This window comes from Plutella xylostella, chromosome 10 (genome assembly GCF_932276165.1).
Source record: "Plutella xylostella chromosome 10, ilPluXylo3.1, whole genome shotgun sequence".
Taxonomy (NCBI): Eukaryota; Metazoa; Arthropoda; class Insecta; order Lepidoptera; family Plutellidae; genus Plutella; species Plutella xylostella.
In genome coordinates this window covers 1,584,234-1,600,624 of record NC_063990.1, presented here as the reverse complement: position 1 = coordinate 1,600,624, position 16,391 = coordinate 1,584,234, and the positions used below count along the sequence as shown (strand labels likewise).

Below are 16,391 nucleotides of genomic sequence, written 5' to 3'. Positions count from 1 at the left end.
TGTTTTGATTAACTATTGATGTGACGATGACACCGGATCCAGACCAAAACGAGTCAATGGCTATCTTATATGCATTTGTATCTTAAATAGGTACTTAATTCATCTTGTTAGGTCCAAAGGTTTCCAAATTTACCTTGAGTAGTTAATACGGCTTGCCTAGTTAGTTAGAAAACAATATAGCTATAATGAACCATCAATTTATATTAAGAATAAGTATAGCAGAGTTACAGACCTGGACTGGGAATTGAGATACATAGTTAGTAGGTACCTACTATACAGTATACACTTGTCCAAAATTAATAATGCACATGCAGATCTTCACACCCGAATCATTAAATCGTAAGAGCCTTAAAAAATACTTGCATTTTGAACCTTGTTCGAAAGGTATAGGAGTCAATATCATGTGTCATATAATCGAAAACATCCGATCTGTCAAAGATTTCTATGCGCATTATCAATTTTGGTTCACTGTACTCCTACTTATATTTATAAAAAGATAACCATAAAAATTTACCCATTATTAAATTTGTATTTACAAAGCACTTGATGATATCTAACACTTGTTCTGTAACCTATATTCTCCTGCCACTCCTTTTTTTAAATGTTGCAAAATATTTGCAAAACTGGTGATAAGGAATCTTCAAAACATTAGGTACAGTGGATTTATTCACAACTACTCGCGGTATACTATACCTACATCCTACATACACGGTACACCCCAGTAAACAGGGTGTTACAAAAAGGTAAGCCGAAAGTGAACGACTCAGGGGTAAAGAACAACTTTTGTATTACGACTTTTGGAAAAAAGTAAAAATCTGCTTTCGTTAAAAAAAATACGAATTATACTTATATAAAAAGTACCCACATACCACTTGAAAGCAAAAAGAAAGAATTTTGATTCAAAAACGTTTCCATTAGCAGCGAGCATAATAATTGATACTTATCTATTGAACAGCCCTTGTAATTCAACAGAGTTTCCAAATTCACCAAATTTGCTGGCTACACAGAGACTTCACGAATCAATAAAATAATGGTTATACGACGGAAAGCTTAAATACGCTAACTACCATTTTATGGCGTTGCATTAGAGTTTGATTTGGCAAAGACAACATAAACTTAATGTTCTTCAAGTGGGTACTCCTAGGCCCCCTGACTTTATCTCACTAACCTCATTTAGCACTTATCGTTTAAAATAAATTCGATAAAATAGATCGATTATATAATTTGCTATCAGTGGACACATCCTATTCAATATCAATCCTTAAAGATTATAAAATAAAAACATAATAGTTAAGTATATTTCTGTCAATATCCTCAGAGTTTATTCAGCATTAACTTAATTATATTACAACATTGATCACGATTAAGTTTTGTTACTTTAAAAATAAATCAATTAGCTAATAAGCCAACCGTGAAAATCTACGCAAAGTATGCGCGTTTTTCGTTTGTCGTTTTCACTCGCCTAATGATGTAATGTCTCTAATGGTGTACGTACCTACATCTCGCAATCCGAATGCAGAGCCCATTAATTTTTCCACCCTGTTAACACAAAATTTTGTTGACGGTACAAATTGTTCTACAGGCGTTCTCTATGCGAAGTTGTGTGTGTCGTCTCCCCTGTACACAGTATAGGTAATTTTCTGACGGTACACATTTATAGGCTCTCTTTGCGAAGTTGTGTGTGTCGTCGGCGGCGTTGCTGACGCTACACATTGTTCTACAGACGCCCTCTATGCGAAGTTGTGTGTGTCGTCGGTGATGGGCTGCGGCAGCATGAGCGGGTCTGTGGGCGGCATCTGCAGCGTGGCCGCCAGCGCCGGGCTGCTGCGGCCGTCTTTGAGCAGCAGGATCTGGTGAAAGATATAGTTTTTTTTTATACAGGCTGTTGCAAAAGTGTTATAGTAAGCTAATAGGGATACTCAGGAGGTCATTCTGAACAACTTGTTCACGCCTTTTAGAAAACCCCTGAGTGATTCTGCATGCCAAGTGTAAAACCATTTACGGACTGTGCGTTCCATTTATCTTAAAACGAGCTGTCGTTCTTTGAGTGTATGTAAATAAGTAAATAAGTAAGCAACAGACAGAGCATTCTGCAAGGACTACGCGTAGCTGCAACGTACATCGCACAGTCCGGATTGCGCCTTTTCGCAGTTTTATTGTAAGTACGTACGGGACCATACATCCTGACGTCCCTGCTGAGAGGGACTCTCTTTACCTTGACTAGCGAGCGCGCGCCGCCCTGCCCGCTCACGGATCGGAATAGCACGTCCGGGTGAAAATCTCCTTCAAATATCTCTTCAACCTTCGTCGGGAAATGTAGGGAGCTGCTCGGAGATAGGAGAGGAATCTGCGAGATAACAGAAATACAATCAGTATATTTATTGATTTGCTTATAAATACTAGCCCCCTTATTCATAAAAAAGTTACTGGTTTTCTGTCAGAGAGGGACAGAACAGTTCAATAGTTAATCCGTTCAGTAACTTTTTTATGAATAAGAGGGTAGGAATTTACAATTCACTATAATTATAATGTAAAATCAGATGGACTAGGCGCATTTTCTACTAGCCAACTACAGGAGTTTCAGATTAATCTATGGTAGAAAGATGGGTGTGCAAAATTCTCAACATTTATGTAGGTACAACTTGCAAGATTTTTTTGCAAGTAGGGACTTAATCATACCTGTGATTCTAGTTATTAATACCTAGGTAAGTATTCATAAACTTAAATAATAAATACACACGTAGGTAGGTAATACGTAAATAATTAATTTCGTACGTCAAACGCACAAAATTTGATAAGTAAATGAGCCATCTTATCACTTTCAATAACATTGAACGACATTCAATCCTTACTTTCTCTGTTATCTTTACACAACAATATATCATCTAGAGATTCTAGAGTTATCTTCATCGATGTATCAAATAGGATTTTGTAAAGACCCCCAGACGACCTCCTTGCTCATTGCTTACAACACATCACAACATCATCAGCCCGTAATTAATCATCCTCATTTGATTCTCCCAAAGACCGTCATAGTCACAATACTCTAATCCTCGGCTTTCTTCATCAACATAATATGAGATTGTTTGTATGTGTCGATAAAATTATTATTTGATTCATGTAACTTCCAATAATGAGCTATGAGTTGTAGGATCAAACGGTTTGCGCTGCGGTGGCATTAATATGATGTTTTGCTGATAGTACCTGATTTCTGAACTGTTGTGTACTATAGATCTCACCTTAATATAAGGGTTGTGTACTTTATACGCGGCGTTGTGTACGTGGAACAGTATGGCGAGCCCCACCACGGCGCGGTCCGCGGCCGTGTTCTGTACCGTTAGCGTCACTCGGAACACAGGGCCTAGGCCTTCCACCTGTAGGGACACAAATGGTAAATTATCATTTTTATATGCAGGTTGGAAATAGAATTTTATATGAATACAGGGTGGCATTTTTGTAGTGACGTTCTCGTGGCCACATCAGTATACCAGACATATGTACTTAGCAGGAGCAACCTTCATTATGGGACTTACTCTGTAAAGCCGCGTACAGACCGGCCCAACGAACGCCCAACGATGGATATTTATCATACATAATACAGGGCAGATTGCAGCAACGAAGGTCAACGAAATCCGTTCGTTGGCGTTCGTTTGGCCGGTCTGTATGCAGCTTAATGGCAAGAAAAGTTTCTCAATATGTCGAGAACATTGAAACGCTCAATGACAAAATTGCATCTAGTGGGAAGATAAAGAGTCACTGGACTGACGCCGGGGCTTAGACAGATGACGAAGGCCCAGGACAGAGTGTTGTGGCGTTCATGGGGAGAGTCCTATGTCTAATGAATGATGTAGATTGACATTTCTGGTCTTAATTTTGCCATCCTTCTATCCACCGTTATACTTCGTGCTAAGAATCCTTAAGAGCCATACCTCAGCAGACAATCTTATTGGCTCCAAGGCTCCCTTTCCGATGTTGTTGTCAGATTTGGAGTAGGCGTCCAGTAGAGCCTTCGCTGCCGTTAGCCGCAGCCGCGCCAGCTCGCCTTGGAACTTCTCATGCATCTCTGCAATCATAATCATCATCATCATCATCATCATCATCAGTCCAGGATCAAAGAATCAACAGTCAAAATGTGCCCAACGACAAAAGCTACTAAAGTCTTATAGTAATAGTAATATGTTTATTGCAACTAAAGGGTTTTTCAATAAGGGCGGGTAGATTTTGAAACGAAATTAAACAAGCTGCGTATGAGGTATCAACATTTTTTTTTATTTATTTAAAATGCCCATATATGCCATTAAGTATGGAAGATGACATCATTCAAATGCCCGCCTCGGCTTCTCACAGTGGCACGGATCCGAGAGGTCCAATTTTCAATGACTTTTCCGCATAGATCGACTGCCTCGGGTTCTGCTGTACACTTTGACGGACCGCCGCGATGTTCTCGGCTGATCTTGTGTTTCTTGAACGTACAGGTGTGGGTTGATCGATTAACGAACCGGTTGTTTCAAATTTGGCCACCAAACGCCGAAGAGTCGACTGTGAAGGGCCACCACGTCTACCGTAAAATGGGCGCAATGCACGCAACGTTTGCACTAACACTTATTTTGATAATAAAGTTTTATCATTTGTACGCGCTGTTCAATCCTGTAACCTGCCATGGTGATTTGGCATAAGCAACTGAATAATAAGCAAAAGATTTGACAATTGTCACCAAAACAAAATGGCCGCCACGGGCCGCCAAAATCTACCCGCGCCAATTGAAAAACCCGATATGTAAGTTTTACACTGATCTTAAAATTATGTACATAATGGTCCTTAACATAGTGCCCTGTAGGGCATAGCAAGTTTAATCTTAATCTAGGTAATATTATTCTAAGTAAATTAAGTAATAGAAAGTAACAATTTTGTATGTATTGGCTTACATAATAAAGATATAAAATCTACATTAAATTTTAACATTCATAATAAACTATAATATTTAACATAGAGTAGTTAATAATATAAATATTTGGTTCATAATAACAAAGATAGGTATTTATAGTAAGTTATTTTAGTTATCAACTAGGTATTCATTTACTGTGTAATAGCATTTCTGTGTTAGTAGAGTTTTTAATTTGGAAAGGAATTTACTATAGTTTAATTCGGATTTAATAATGGTTGGAAGTTTATTGTAGATTTTTATGCATTTAAAGTATGGGCTATTGTTAAAAATTTGCATATTAGATTGTGGCACTGATAGTTGGTTTTTGTTCCTAGTGTTAATTTTATGGACTTCGTTTACCTGTTTAAATAACTCCTGTCTTAATGTACTACATACATGCCCTCGCCATAACTGTTAAAGATAAAGCATTCAACTCTTTTACACGCTTTGTTTCTTTACTGCTGTTACTGTCTGTTCGGGTAAGTTTCGATATTTTAAGCAAATAAAAAAGTATGCAAACCAGCGCCCCTAGTGGTAACTTTGATGAAACAAATGACAGAAGATTTCTGCAGAAAGCTCGGAGATGAAACCGCTAACTGCTACTTTGCGTAAACTTCAGGCACTCCATCAGGCACTGTACGCATTTACCCCTATATCTACTTATTCTCTCTCTCTTTCTCTCTCTCACTCACGTATAGCACTATCCCGCTCCCTCTTGGCCTGCTCGAGGAACAGCTTGCTCTTGTTGGGGATGAGCCAGGGCCGCCCCGCCCCGCGCGCCGCCTCCGCCCCCGCCGCCGGCGAGTTGAAGTCGGCCGTGCGCTTCAGGATTTTCAGCATTAGGTTCCCGCCTGGGAAAATAATATCATACTGTACTTATAAATTTCGCAAATATAGATAATAAATGCACAAAAGGTGGGCTTAATGCTAAGAGCATTTTCTACCAGCCAACCTACTGGAGGTACAGGAAAACTAATATAAATAGTTGAAGATAGGGCAGAAAGCGAGTTCACAACATCATCATCCTCACACTTTGTACTTGGCCTTCCCCGTCCATACATTACCGGCTACTTGCCTATAGTCCAGCATGCCTGAGGGGTTTCTATTCGTGGTTCTAGTTGGCAACACTAACTGGCTAATAATTTGATTACGGAGATAAACCCTACTCCAGATCTAGCATCCGACACGATAATATACTTACTGGCAGTGACGATCATGAGGACATGCTCCTCCTGCCCCAACTGTCCGAACTTTACCACCGATGCCACATCTGGAACAATATAATAAACCTTAATTTTTTTGTATTAAGTTTTATTTTTTGGGCACAAGAAGTGCTTATCTCCTGAGATGTGTTACTTTGCTATGGGTGCATTTCATACCTAACCACCAGCAATTTTTCATTGGCCCACATAGTATTATTTCTGCCTTGATAAGGATAGTAGTAAATACAGATTATTTATGTAATAAATTTATTTTTGTAGGTACTTACACATAAATAATACCTACGCGCTTATCAGAGATTATTTAATTTCCCAGTAATGTAATATTCCGTTACGATATAAGGGGCGTAGATAAATAAACAATAGGAAAATGGACGGAATCATGAAATTATGATTAAGTGTACTCTTTCTGACTCTTATTTAGTCCGATGGACATATTTAGTCCGATGGACATATTTAGTCAGATGGACATATTTGGCCACATGGTCACATTTGGCCAAACGGTCGTATTTGACCAGCTAGCTACCCCCCTCACCTCTAATGAACACGGTGTCCTGCCTCGCCTTGCCGTGGTACAGCTGCAGGTGCCCCGACGCCAGCGCCACGCCCGTCAGCACCGCGCCCAGGTGCATCACGCCCAGTGACGTCATCGACACCGGACGCTGCTCCAGCTGTAGCGACCACTGCTTCTTCAACTATGCTACGGCCACATTTGGCTGATCATATTTGACCCTATGGTCATATTTGGCTAGATGGTGATATTTGGCTAGATGGTCATATTTGGCCAGGTCATATTAGACCAGTATAATCGCTCACCTCTAATGAAGACGGTGTCATATTTGGCCCTATGGTAATTTTTAGCCAGATGGCATTATTTGGCCCTATGTTCATATTTGGCAATGAGGTCATATTTGGCCAGATACTCATATTTGACCAGCTACCCCCCTCACCTCTAATGAACACGGTGTCCTGCCTCGCCTTGCCGTGGTACAGCTGCAGGTGCCCCGACGCCAGCGCCACGCCCGTCAGCACCGCGCCCAGGTGCATCACGCCCAGTGACGTCATCGACACCGGACGGTGCTCCAGCTGTAGCGACCACTGCTTCTTCAACTATGCTACGGTCATATTTGGCCAGATAGTCATATTTGGCACTATGGTCATATTTGGCTCTATTGTCATATTTGGCCTAATTGTCATATTTGGCCCTATTGACATATTTGGCTCTATTGTCATATTTGGCCCCATGGTCATATTTGGCCCTATTTTCATATTTGGCTCTATTGTCATATTTGGCCTAATTGTGATATTTGGCCCTATTGTCATATTTGGCCCCATGGTCCTATTTGGCCCTACGTTCATATTTGCCCATGTGGTCATATTTGGCCAAGCTGTCATATTTGTCCAGCTACCCTCCTCACCTCTAATGAACACGGTGTCCTGCCTCGCCTTGCCGTGGTACAGCTGCAGGTGCCCCGACGCCAGCGCCACGCCCGTCAGCACCGCGCCCAGGTGCATCACGCCCAGTGACGTCATCGACACTGGACGGTGCTCCAGTTGGATTTGCCACTGCTTCTTGCCCTGGATGGAGGGAGCATTAGAGGAAGGTATGGATGAAAAAGGACCAAAAATTTGAATAAATGTTAGGTAAAGTATGGGTCAATATTTTTGGTTTACAGTATTACTAATTATTTGGGATTATCGAAGTTTTATATTTTGTCGGTTATCATTAATTGGCTGGACCAACGATCTGAGACAAGTAACCGGTACTTGGTAAGGGCTAGATGAGGAAGGCTGATAACAGAGTGTTGTTTGTAGCGCTCCTTGGGACTTAGGAGACGCCTTTATCCTGCAGTGGACGAAATAAGGGCTAATGATGGTAGCTATAAATATTAAGAGTTTGATGATTCATGTTTATTTCATGATCAGCAAATTGAGTTATCGATTGGACCACTAACAGGCAAACATCGGGTCAATGCGGGAATGCCTCTTGCAAGAAACCTTATTTTTATTTAAGCTTTTTAAAATATTTATTACCTTCCGACTGTAACAAGTCATGGTGTTATCGGTGCAAATCACCATGACACTGTTATCTGCAGTCATCACCTCAATGGCAATGATGTGTTCGTCAGTATTGAACAGTATGCGGCCTTCTTTCCATTCTCTCTTCAGCAGGCATACCGATTTCTCCCTGAAAAATATTTGAGGCGATAAAATATCTAGGTGAAGGTAAATAAACGTTTTGTGTGCACAAAACGTGGTGTGGTGCTTTTGCTATACGCTTCTGTTGCGGCGCTATTATATTCGTCATCCATACATAATTTATACTTAAAATAGTGCTAAACAACTACCTAAATAAGAGTGTATTTGTGTTTAGTTTTCTAATATTTTTGTGAAGGAGCAGTAGACACAAGCGTTTTTAGTGCAAAGCTAGCAGTCACAAAGTGGTACCCAAAGGAGTGCAAATCGGTGCTGAACACATGTGACATTGCTCGCACCTGGTAGCGACCACTATGCGGTAGTCGACCTGGTACAATCCTGTCGTCACCATTTGAAATGGTACCTTATTGTTCTCGAGTTTAGCCTGCACCAAATTAATACATTTGTAGAAGATGACATGTATTAAGGAATATTTTGTAAAAGTGCGAGAACCTATCGGTAGATAGGCCCACCCTCTATATACCTATGTTATGGGTGTATTTGGAGGTGCAGTTAAGTTATAGTTACGAATAATGAAATTAAATCAAAATGGCAGATGGATACATCCTGAGTCGTCCTAATTCCTGTTTGTCAATACTCTTGTCTCATCAGTAAGACCCACCATTTCCTTTACGTACTTTATTATATACCTGGGTGTTTTATATATGCATGCATAGTAGAGGTAGAACAATAAGAGATGCGATAATGTTAATGATATGGTCAAATAATGCTGTAGGTATATTTTTTATTTAACAATTACCTGATGCAGCTGAGTGAAAGTCTGAGGGTCAAGTACGATGACATCCCCATCCTCAGTGCCGACGATGAGGCAGCTCACTGCGAACCTCTCCACCGAGTTCATCCGCAGGGTGGCCAGGCACGTCACCTCCGCCAGCTTGTGCACCAGTGGTTTTGGGGACTGGAAAATATAAAAGCAATTATTATTATTTATTTATCAACTAGCTGTTGCCCATAAGCTTTGTATCGCCTTCGGTTTTACCATAAAAGCTTCCACACCCTTCTCCTTTATCTTTCCATTCCCTTTTCTTCTAACTTTCCCTTCCCTTCACAGAAACAAATTTAATACATTTTGTAGCTGTAAGGATCTTTAGTTGCTGTAGTTGCCGTAGGTACCTTTTTTTCCGAACATTACTGACCTACTGAAAGTGTTCTCCATATAAAAATTCCTAATCTTGCAGAAGATTAAGCTTATATAAGTTTTACCTGTTGAAGATATTCCAACTGTTGTTCAGGGTTCAGTGACAAGAACCTCTGCGACTGTGAACTCAAGTACTGATATGGCATAGACTTGAGATTGTCGGTCAGGCTTGAGATTATTTTCAGTTCATGATTTTTCGTGTCTATTAACTGAAACATAGTGGTGATAAATTGTGATTTTTTTATTTAAAATAGTTAGAAACTTGTGCAGAAATAAATTATGATCCATATTTGTGTTTATGATATTGGGTTGGTGGGTTGGATTTGGAAACCCTGAGATTTGATGTCAGAAAAGTACAACATTCTATTAATTTCCAACATTGATCTATTAGGCAGGAAACCAAGGGTAAGTTTTAATTTTAATTCATATTTTTTTTATTAAGATTTTTTAAAGTATTTTTGTGAATGTATGTTACCTGTTTCCAAATGTCCATTTCAACAGTGTTAAGCTCCAGCGTAGGCAGGTAGTACTTATAAAACAGCTTCATGTTCCGATAGATGTACACACAGGAGCTGAAGCCGACTGCTATGTTGGGGAATGACGGAGGAACCGTGTCACTCGAGTAGAAGCCAACCACGCCTAGGGGGACGTCTGGGAGAACCATGTCAGCTGTTTGAATGGCTCCTTTGTACACCTAAAAGAAAAGAAAGTGAGATAAACGCGTTATAAAACATTAAAAATATTGGTTGGACTGACCTTGGGAGGGCTCTAATTGTATGCTATTATATTCCATAGTCTTACTTTGAGTTTGCTTGGTTCATCCCCTCGCCCCAGATCGCCGATGAGTAGTTTGAATTCATTGTCGTTCTGGAGGTCCACCGTCACTACATTTGAGGGTAAAGTATTGAGGTTCGTGTCGTCCGCCCCCACTTCTACATCTAGCCAGCGTGATGTATTTCCCATTTTCTTCAAGATTTGTTACTATAAGTTGAAACTTTTGAATCTTTTGATTCTTTGTTTTGTTTTGATTTTTTGTTATTTTGGTGGTTAACTTGTTGGTTGGAAACAAAGATTTCAACGTTGTGTCAAACGGTATCATTTGCACTAAAATTTCGTTTTGTTGAACTCATTGTTGGATAACACAGTTGACGATTTCGGATATTTACTATGACAAGTTGGTTACCATAGTAACGGAAAGGGTCCGTTGATTAGTAACTTTATTTGTTAATATTGTATTTATAAATTAAACAGGTAAATCATTTTTTCATACATTTTAAAACATCCTTGAAAATAAAATAAAGTTAGTTCACGTGCTATAAATAACAAAAAATCCGTATCAAGAAGCGATTTTGTCCACAGAGTACATTAATGAATACCATCCTGTCACTGCTGTTGTCAGTTTGTTATCAGCTGTCACTGTCACCAGCAGCAGCACTAGCAGCAGTAATTTTTTGTGTTGTGTTGGTGTTCCTGTTGGATAAACGGGCTGAACTTTTTGAAAACTTTCTTACTTACTGCTAAAGAGATTTTATTTAGCTTTCCATGGTGGTTAGTGATATGATGATGTGTTGTGTTTTCCTTTGTGGTTAAGGCGAACGGTTGTACTGCAGAATGGTATGTATTTGTTCATTCATTTGAAAACTTTTAACTTCAACCGATTATTTTCATATCTTTAGTGGTTTTCTATAACATCAGCATCGAACCATCGTTCACTGCTTGACATGGCCTCACCCTAGCTGAACCACGATACTATTCCACGCCTTCATCATTCACCTACAGAAAGGAAGCTGAATTCTCTGTAGTAAACTGTTTTTAAATTTTTATCAAACTTGCAGCCTAAAATATGCCCTAACTATTAAATACCTGACTTTACCATACATTGTTTCCTTGTCTAAAGAATATTATACTGAAGGCAAAGAAAACTACACACTTTTGCATCTATAGTTTAATATGATGAAAGTAAGTAATTCTTTATTACATTGAACTCTTTATTATTAATGTTTACAGTAACTAGTTTACACCATGTGCACATATATTATGCTACCATAATGTACACCTATTTACGGATATAAATGTGACTTAATCTTTATTTGGTATTATTAGTATGTATACAATACAGGAAATCTATCCTGACGCAATTCCTAAAGGCCCCAATATCAGCAAATGATTGTTTATTTAACTACATTGTAGTTAATCAAATATACATAATACAAAAACTACTATAGCTTTTAAATAATCAGTTTAATTTCCTTCTTTGGGTGATTCTCACAAAATGGCTCCAAAAGCATAATTTCTTTGGCGCATTTTTTTTTTCATGTTGTTTGAATATTATACCCCACATATTGTAGAGGCTTTAGACCTCTTTAGTTATCTCTTATTGGCCCTGAAATCTATCGAGCCGATTCAAAGTTACAGCGATTTTAAACAATTTTGGGCCAATGAAATTAGATTAGCACCAATGAAATTAGAAAACACACCAAAGAAATTATAAAAGGGCCCAAAGAAATTAGTTTTAAGAACAAAGAAATTAGAAATTATTTTTTAGAAATTAGTTTTATACGTAGATTGCAAAAAATACACAACAAAACTAAAAATCACGCATATCTTTATTTGTTTTTAACATAATTACCTGATCACGTAAAGGTGCAAGGGTTCTAAACATCCGAATGAACCAATTGCCAACCTCACCTGCCCGTGGTGCACTCTGCTAACAGACGAGGCTCTGGCGACCGGATGATGGCAGTATAACCATCCAAAAACAGCTACTCTAAATCCCATAGGCCGGCGATGGGCAGCAGCGTCACCGGTATAAAAAAGTGTAAAGAGGACGAGGACACGATGTCCCTGGAGTCCGGCCACATGTTCTACCATCAGGAGGGCGACCAACTGTCCCAAGGTGGCGTAGGATTCCTCGTAACGTAGTGGAGATAAGCAGTGTGTCAAATCTGTTAAGTAAATAAATAATTTATCTATCTATCTATCTAAATCGGGTAGCGTACCTAGTACTTAAACTAACCGAGAGGTATTCCTTGAAGGTCGTACAGTTATATGCACCAACCTCGGCACACTCTGACACAGAAGTCGAAGCAGTATACGAGGATATCTCTAGGGCATCACGTGTACTGCTAGGACCCAATACACCGTTGTGATGGGGGACTTCAACGCCAAAGTGGGAGTACAAGAATGCGACGAATCGAGGGTAGGACATCATGGCTTTGGTAGCAGAAACCAGAGAGGGCAAATGCTTGTAGACTTCCTCGAAAGGGAGGGGCTTTCTTTCTGATGAATTCATTCTTTGAGAATCGGCCCCAGAGGAAGTGGACATGGGCAAGCCCCGATGGTAGGACGAAAAACGAAAAAGACTTCATTATGACTGACAAGCTGCACATTTTCAGATATGTCCCAGTGATCAATAGGTTTAAAACTGGGAGTGATCACCGACTTCTCCGAGGCACTCTGAACATCAACTTCAAGCTGGAGAGGAGATGTCTGGTGAAGTCGACCCTTCGTCCCACACTGCACCAAATTGGAGTTGTCAACACCAGCTTCTAGAGAGGACTACAGTTCTTCAGAAGGGTGACCAAACCCTTCTGAAGAACTATAGACCGATCTCGCTTTTAAGCCATGTAAACAAACTGTTCTCAAGGGTTATCACGAATGGTCTTGCCCAAAAGTTAGACGAGTTTCAGCACCCGGAGCAGGCTGGGTTTCAAAAAGGCTTTAGTACAATAGACCACATCCACACAGTAAGGTAGATTATACAGAAGACCGAAGAGTATAATCAGCCTCTGTATCTAGCCTTTGTGGACTATGAAAAAGCCTTCGACTACATCGAGACCTAAGCAGTTTTGGAATCCTTGCAGAGATGCCAAATCGACTGGCGCTATATCGAGGTGTGGAGTGAGACAGGGGGATGTGATATCTCCGAAACTGTTCACCATTTCACTGGATGTCTTTAAGACGTTGGACTGGAAAGGACATGGCATATGTATAAATGGCGAGTACATGTCACACCTCCGCTTCGCGGACGACATCGTTATTATGGCAGAATCTCTGCAGGAACTTAGCTGGATGCTAAGTGGCCTAAATGCTGCTTCCCGACGTGTAGGCCTCGGTATGAACTTGGCCAAGACGAAAGTCATGTACAATGCTCACATGAAACCGGAGCCGGTCATCGTTCGTGAGGCAACAATCGAAGTTGTGCATGAATATGTCTACCTCGGGCAGACTATTCGGCTAGGCAGAAGCAACTTCGACAAGGAGGCTGCAAGGCGCATCCAACTGGGTTGGGCTGCATTCGGGAAACTTCGTCACATATTCTCCTCATCCATTGCTCAGAGCCTGAAGACAAAAGTCTTCAACCAGTGCGTCCTGCTAGTGATGACGTATGGTGCTGAGACGTGGACACTGACGGTAGGACTGGTCCACCGATTTAAAGTCGCTCAGCGTGCTATGGCTCTCCATAGTAGCCCCAAGCATAACTCTCTAGTTATGCTTGGGGTTTCTCTGATGGATCGTATCAGAAATGAGGTTATCCGTCAGAGGACTAAAGTTACCAACATAGCTGTCAAAATATGCAACCAGAAGTGGCAGTGGGCTGGTCATATCTGCCGAAGAACCGATAACCGTTGGGGTAGACGAGTTCTCGAGTGGAGACCAGGAACAGGCAACCGCAGCGTGGGACGCCCTCCTGTCCGCTGGACTGACGACCTTAGGCGGGTAGCCGGTAGTAGTTGGATGAGGAAGGCCGAGAACCGAGTGTTGTGGCGCTCCTTGGGAGAGGCCTATGTCCAGTGGATGATTATTGGCTGATGATGATGATGAGAGAATTAACCATAATAGACATTGAATGCATAAAGTTAGCGTTATTAATGGTGTTTCATACTCAATACTAATTTCTTTGTATCAAAACTAATTTCGTTGGCGCAGAATGCCAAAGAAATCCAAAGAAATTATTGCCAACGAAATTAGAAATCATCACTTAAAATTTATTTTTACAGAAAGCTGATGTACAATTGGAACCTCTTATTGACACGTGCATACTGTTTGAATAGACATACGTGGACAAAAATATGTATGCAACAAAAACAAATAATAGCATGAATGTAACAATCGAAGAAATTAGGCTAGTACCTGACCAAAACCCGTTATAGCGCAAAAAAAAAATTTTTTCGTCGTACTCCGTAAACTTACGCTCCTCTGCTCCTGGTCGAAGATAGTGGGGGACTGAACGGTGAGGGACGCATGGTGATTATGTCCGGTGATCGTTTAAACGCAGAGTAGGAAGACGGTATCGTTACGCCAAAGAAGTTAGTTTTTTTTCTCGGACAAAATTGAATGCGTTATATTTTTGAAAACTAAACCTAAGAGTGAATAGAAACCTAATTTACAATTACCATAAGTATCTGTTATAATGATAACATATAAATCATAAGCTTATTTTACTTTAAAAAGTGAGTTTTTCTTGACCTAAAAATAAAATCAAGTGAAGGACGCGCCAAAGAACTTATGATATTGAGTTTTAAAAAATCATTGTAGCTTTCTTTATAAATTTATGCATTACATTACTAATGTATAAAAACGGTCACAAGATACATTATTTAAAAAAAAATACATCCTGGTATAAAACTATCAATTTCATGTATTTTATGGCTTGGACATACCTAAATCGCGTCATTTGAGAATCACCCCTTTGGTACCTTCATGAATATGACTCATCAAGCTAGCAGCCAGAGTAACTAGTTTTACAACTTTTATCTTAATTTATTTTGCTTCATCACAAGTTTACAAATAGAGAAAATAATCTTACTGATTGCTTGAATAATCTTACTGACTCACCTACCACTACAAGTCATTATGAAATATTATCTAGAAAGGATGAGAGAGGCTTTTTGTTGTACAATTATTAACTTGGGATGTTAATAGTCACAATAATTGTTATAAAAGCCTATTTTAAGACTCTTGGATTGTTATTTTCTTAGTAAGAAATGAATTGAAAATACAGTCTGGGGCAAAGAAACCTGACCCTTCTCAGATAGCATCCACCCTCTTAAAGCGTCTATATATATTTATGTATTGCAGGTTTTCTTCTTTATTCGCCTATTCCCTGCTGTATGTGGGACTCAAATCATCATTCATCACAATATAGTGTGCTTATAAATGCTAATAGCTTATTAAGTAGGTACATAAAATATACAGTCTTCTCAAATTCGTATAACAACATGACATACTTGTGTGAAGGTAAGACAATGAGAAAGTAACCTGTGATGTGTGTGTGATGAATGATTTTGGTTTCGTAACCTCTTGTTATTTGGTTCACAACCTTGCTGTTTTGTTTGGCTGTGTCATGCATGTACTAGATATCTTATTATAATACATTACAATTACATACTATGGTGTGGGAGGGTATTTTGCATACCTAATTTGTGATAGTCATAGTAAATGTAAGGAAGTCATTTTCTACCCAGTAAAAAATCATGAGTAGATTTTTTCAAAGGCAAGGCATTTTTTGAAGTACAATAGTCACTTTCTTGACTTTTAGAAATAACTATAAATAAACTAGTAAATTTAAACATAAACTATCAGTCACAATGCATTGAATAGGATGGTACACATGAGCCAGTGTTGATTCTACAGCACAGCACAGTAAATATAATACCTAATGAACTGACATGGCGTTGTTACTAATAATACATTTAACGAAAGCTTCTACCATTAACACACGGTGCCAATTTGCGTATGTGTCGTATCGCCACCGTCAAGACACATTCCTCCGTGGCTTCCGTCACGGCAGGTCGCGTCGATGATCGAGCTATGCTCGATTCGACACGCATACCTGTGTTCGAGGGAGCTTGCAAGATGCTGTTGGTATTGTATGTACATGTGCTATCGG

At 39.7% G+C, this 16,391-nt stretch overlaps 2 protein-coding genes across 3 annotated transcripts in view; one reads left to right on the top strand and one right to left on the bottom strand.

The window, feature by feature from the left end:
• Window positions 1–1,296: 1,296 nt before the first annotated feature.
• On the bottom strand, window positions 1,297–10,474 carry LOC105383150 (Bardet-Biedl syndrome 1 protein homolog). The gene is made up of 13 exons (XM_048623614.1): window positions 10,301–10,474; window positions 9,975–10,193; window positions 9,565–9,708; window positions 9,101–9,259; window positions 8,640–8,725; window positions 8,179–8,332; window positions 7,563–7,722; window positions 6,126–6,194; window positions 5,617–5,775; window positions 3,930–4,063; window positions 3,240–3,374; window positions 2,216–2,347; window positions 1,297–1,850 (listed from the first exon to the last, which is right to left on the bottom strand). Exons 1-13 carry the CDS (start codon window positions 10,460–10,462, stop codon window positions 1,731–1,733), a joined length of 1,833 nt encoding a protein of 610 aa, XP_048479571.1. The 5' UTR covers window positions 10,463–10,474; the 3' UTR covers window positions 1,297–1,730.
• Window positions 10,475–10,941: 467 nt separating this feature from the next.
• LOC105383149 overlaps window positions 10,942–16,391 on the top strand; it is a 96,502-nt gene continuing 91,052 nt past the window's right edge. For both annotated transcript variants that reach the window (XM_048623608.1, XM_048623607.1), the window contains exon 1: window positions 10,942–11,113. The gene's annotated coding sequence lies outside the window, so the exon portion shown is untranslated. The remainder of the gene's footprint in view (window positions 11,114–16,391) is intronic.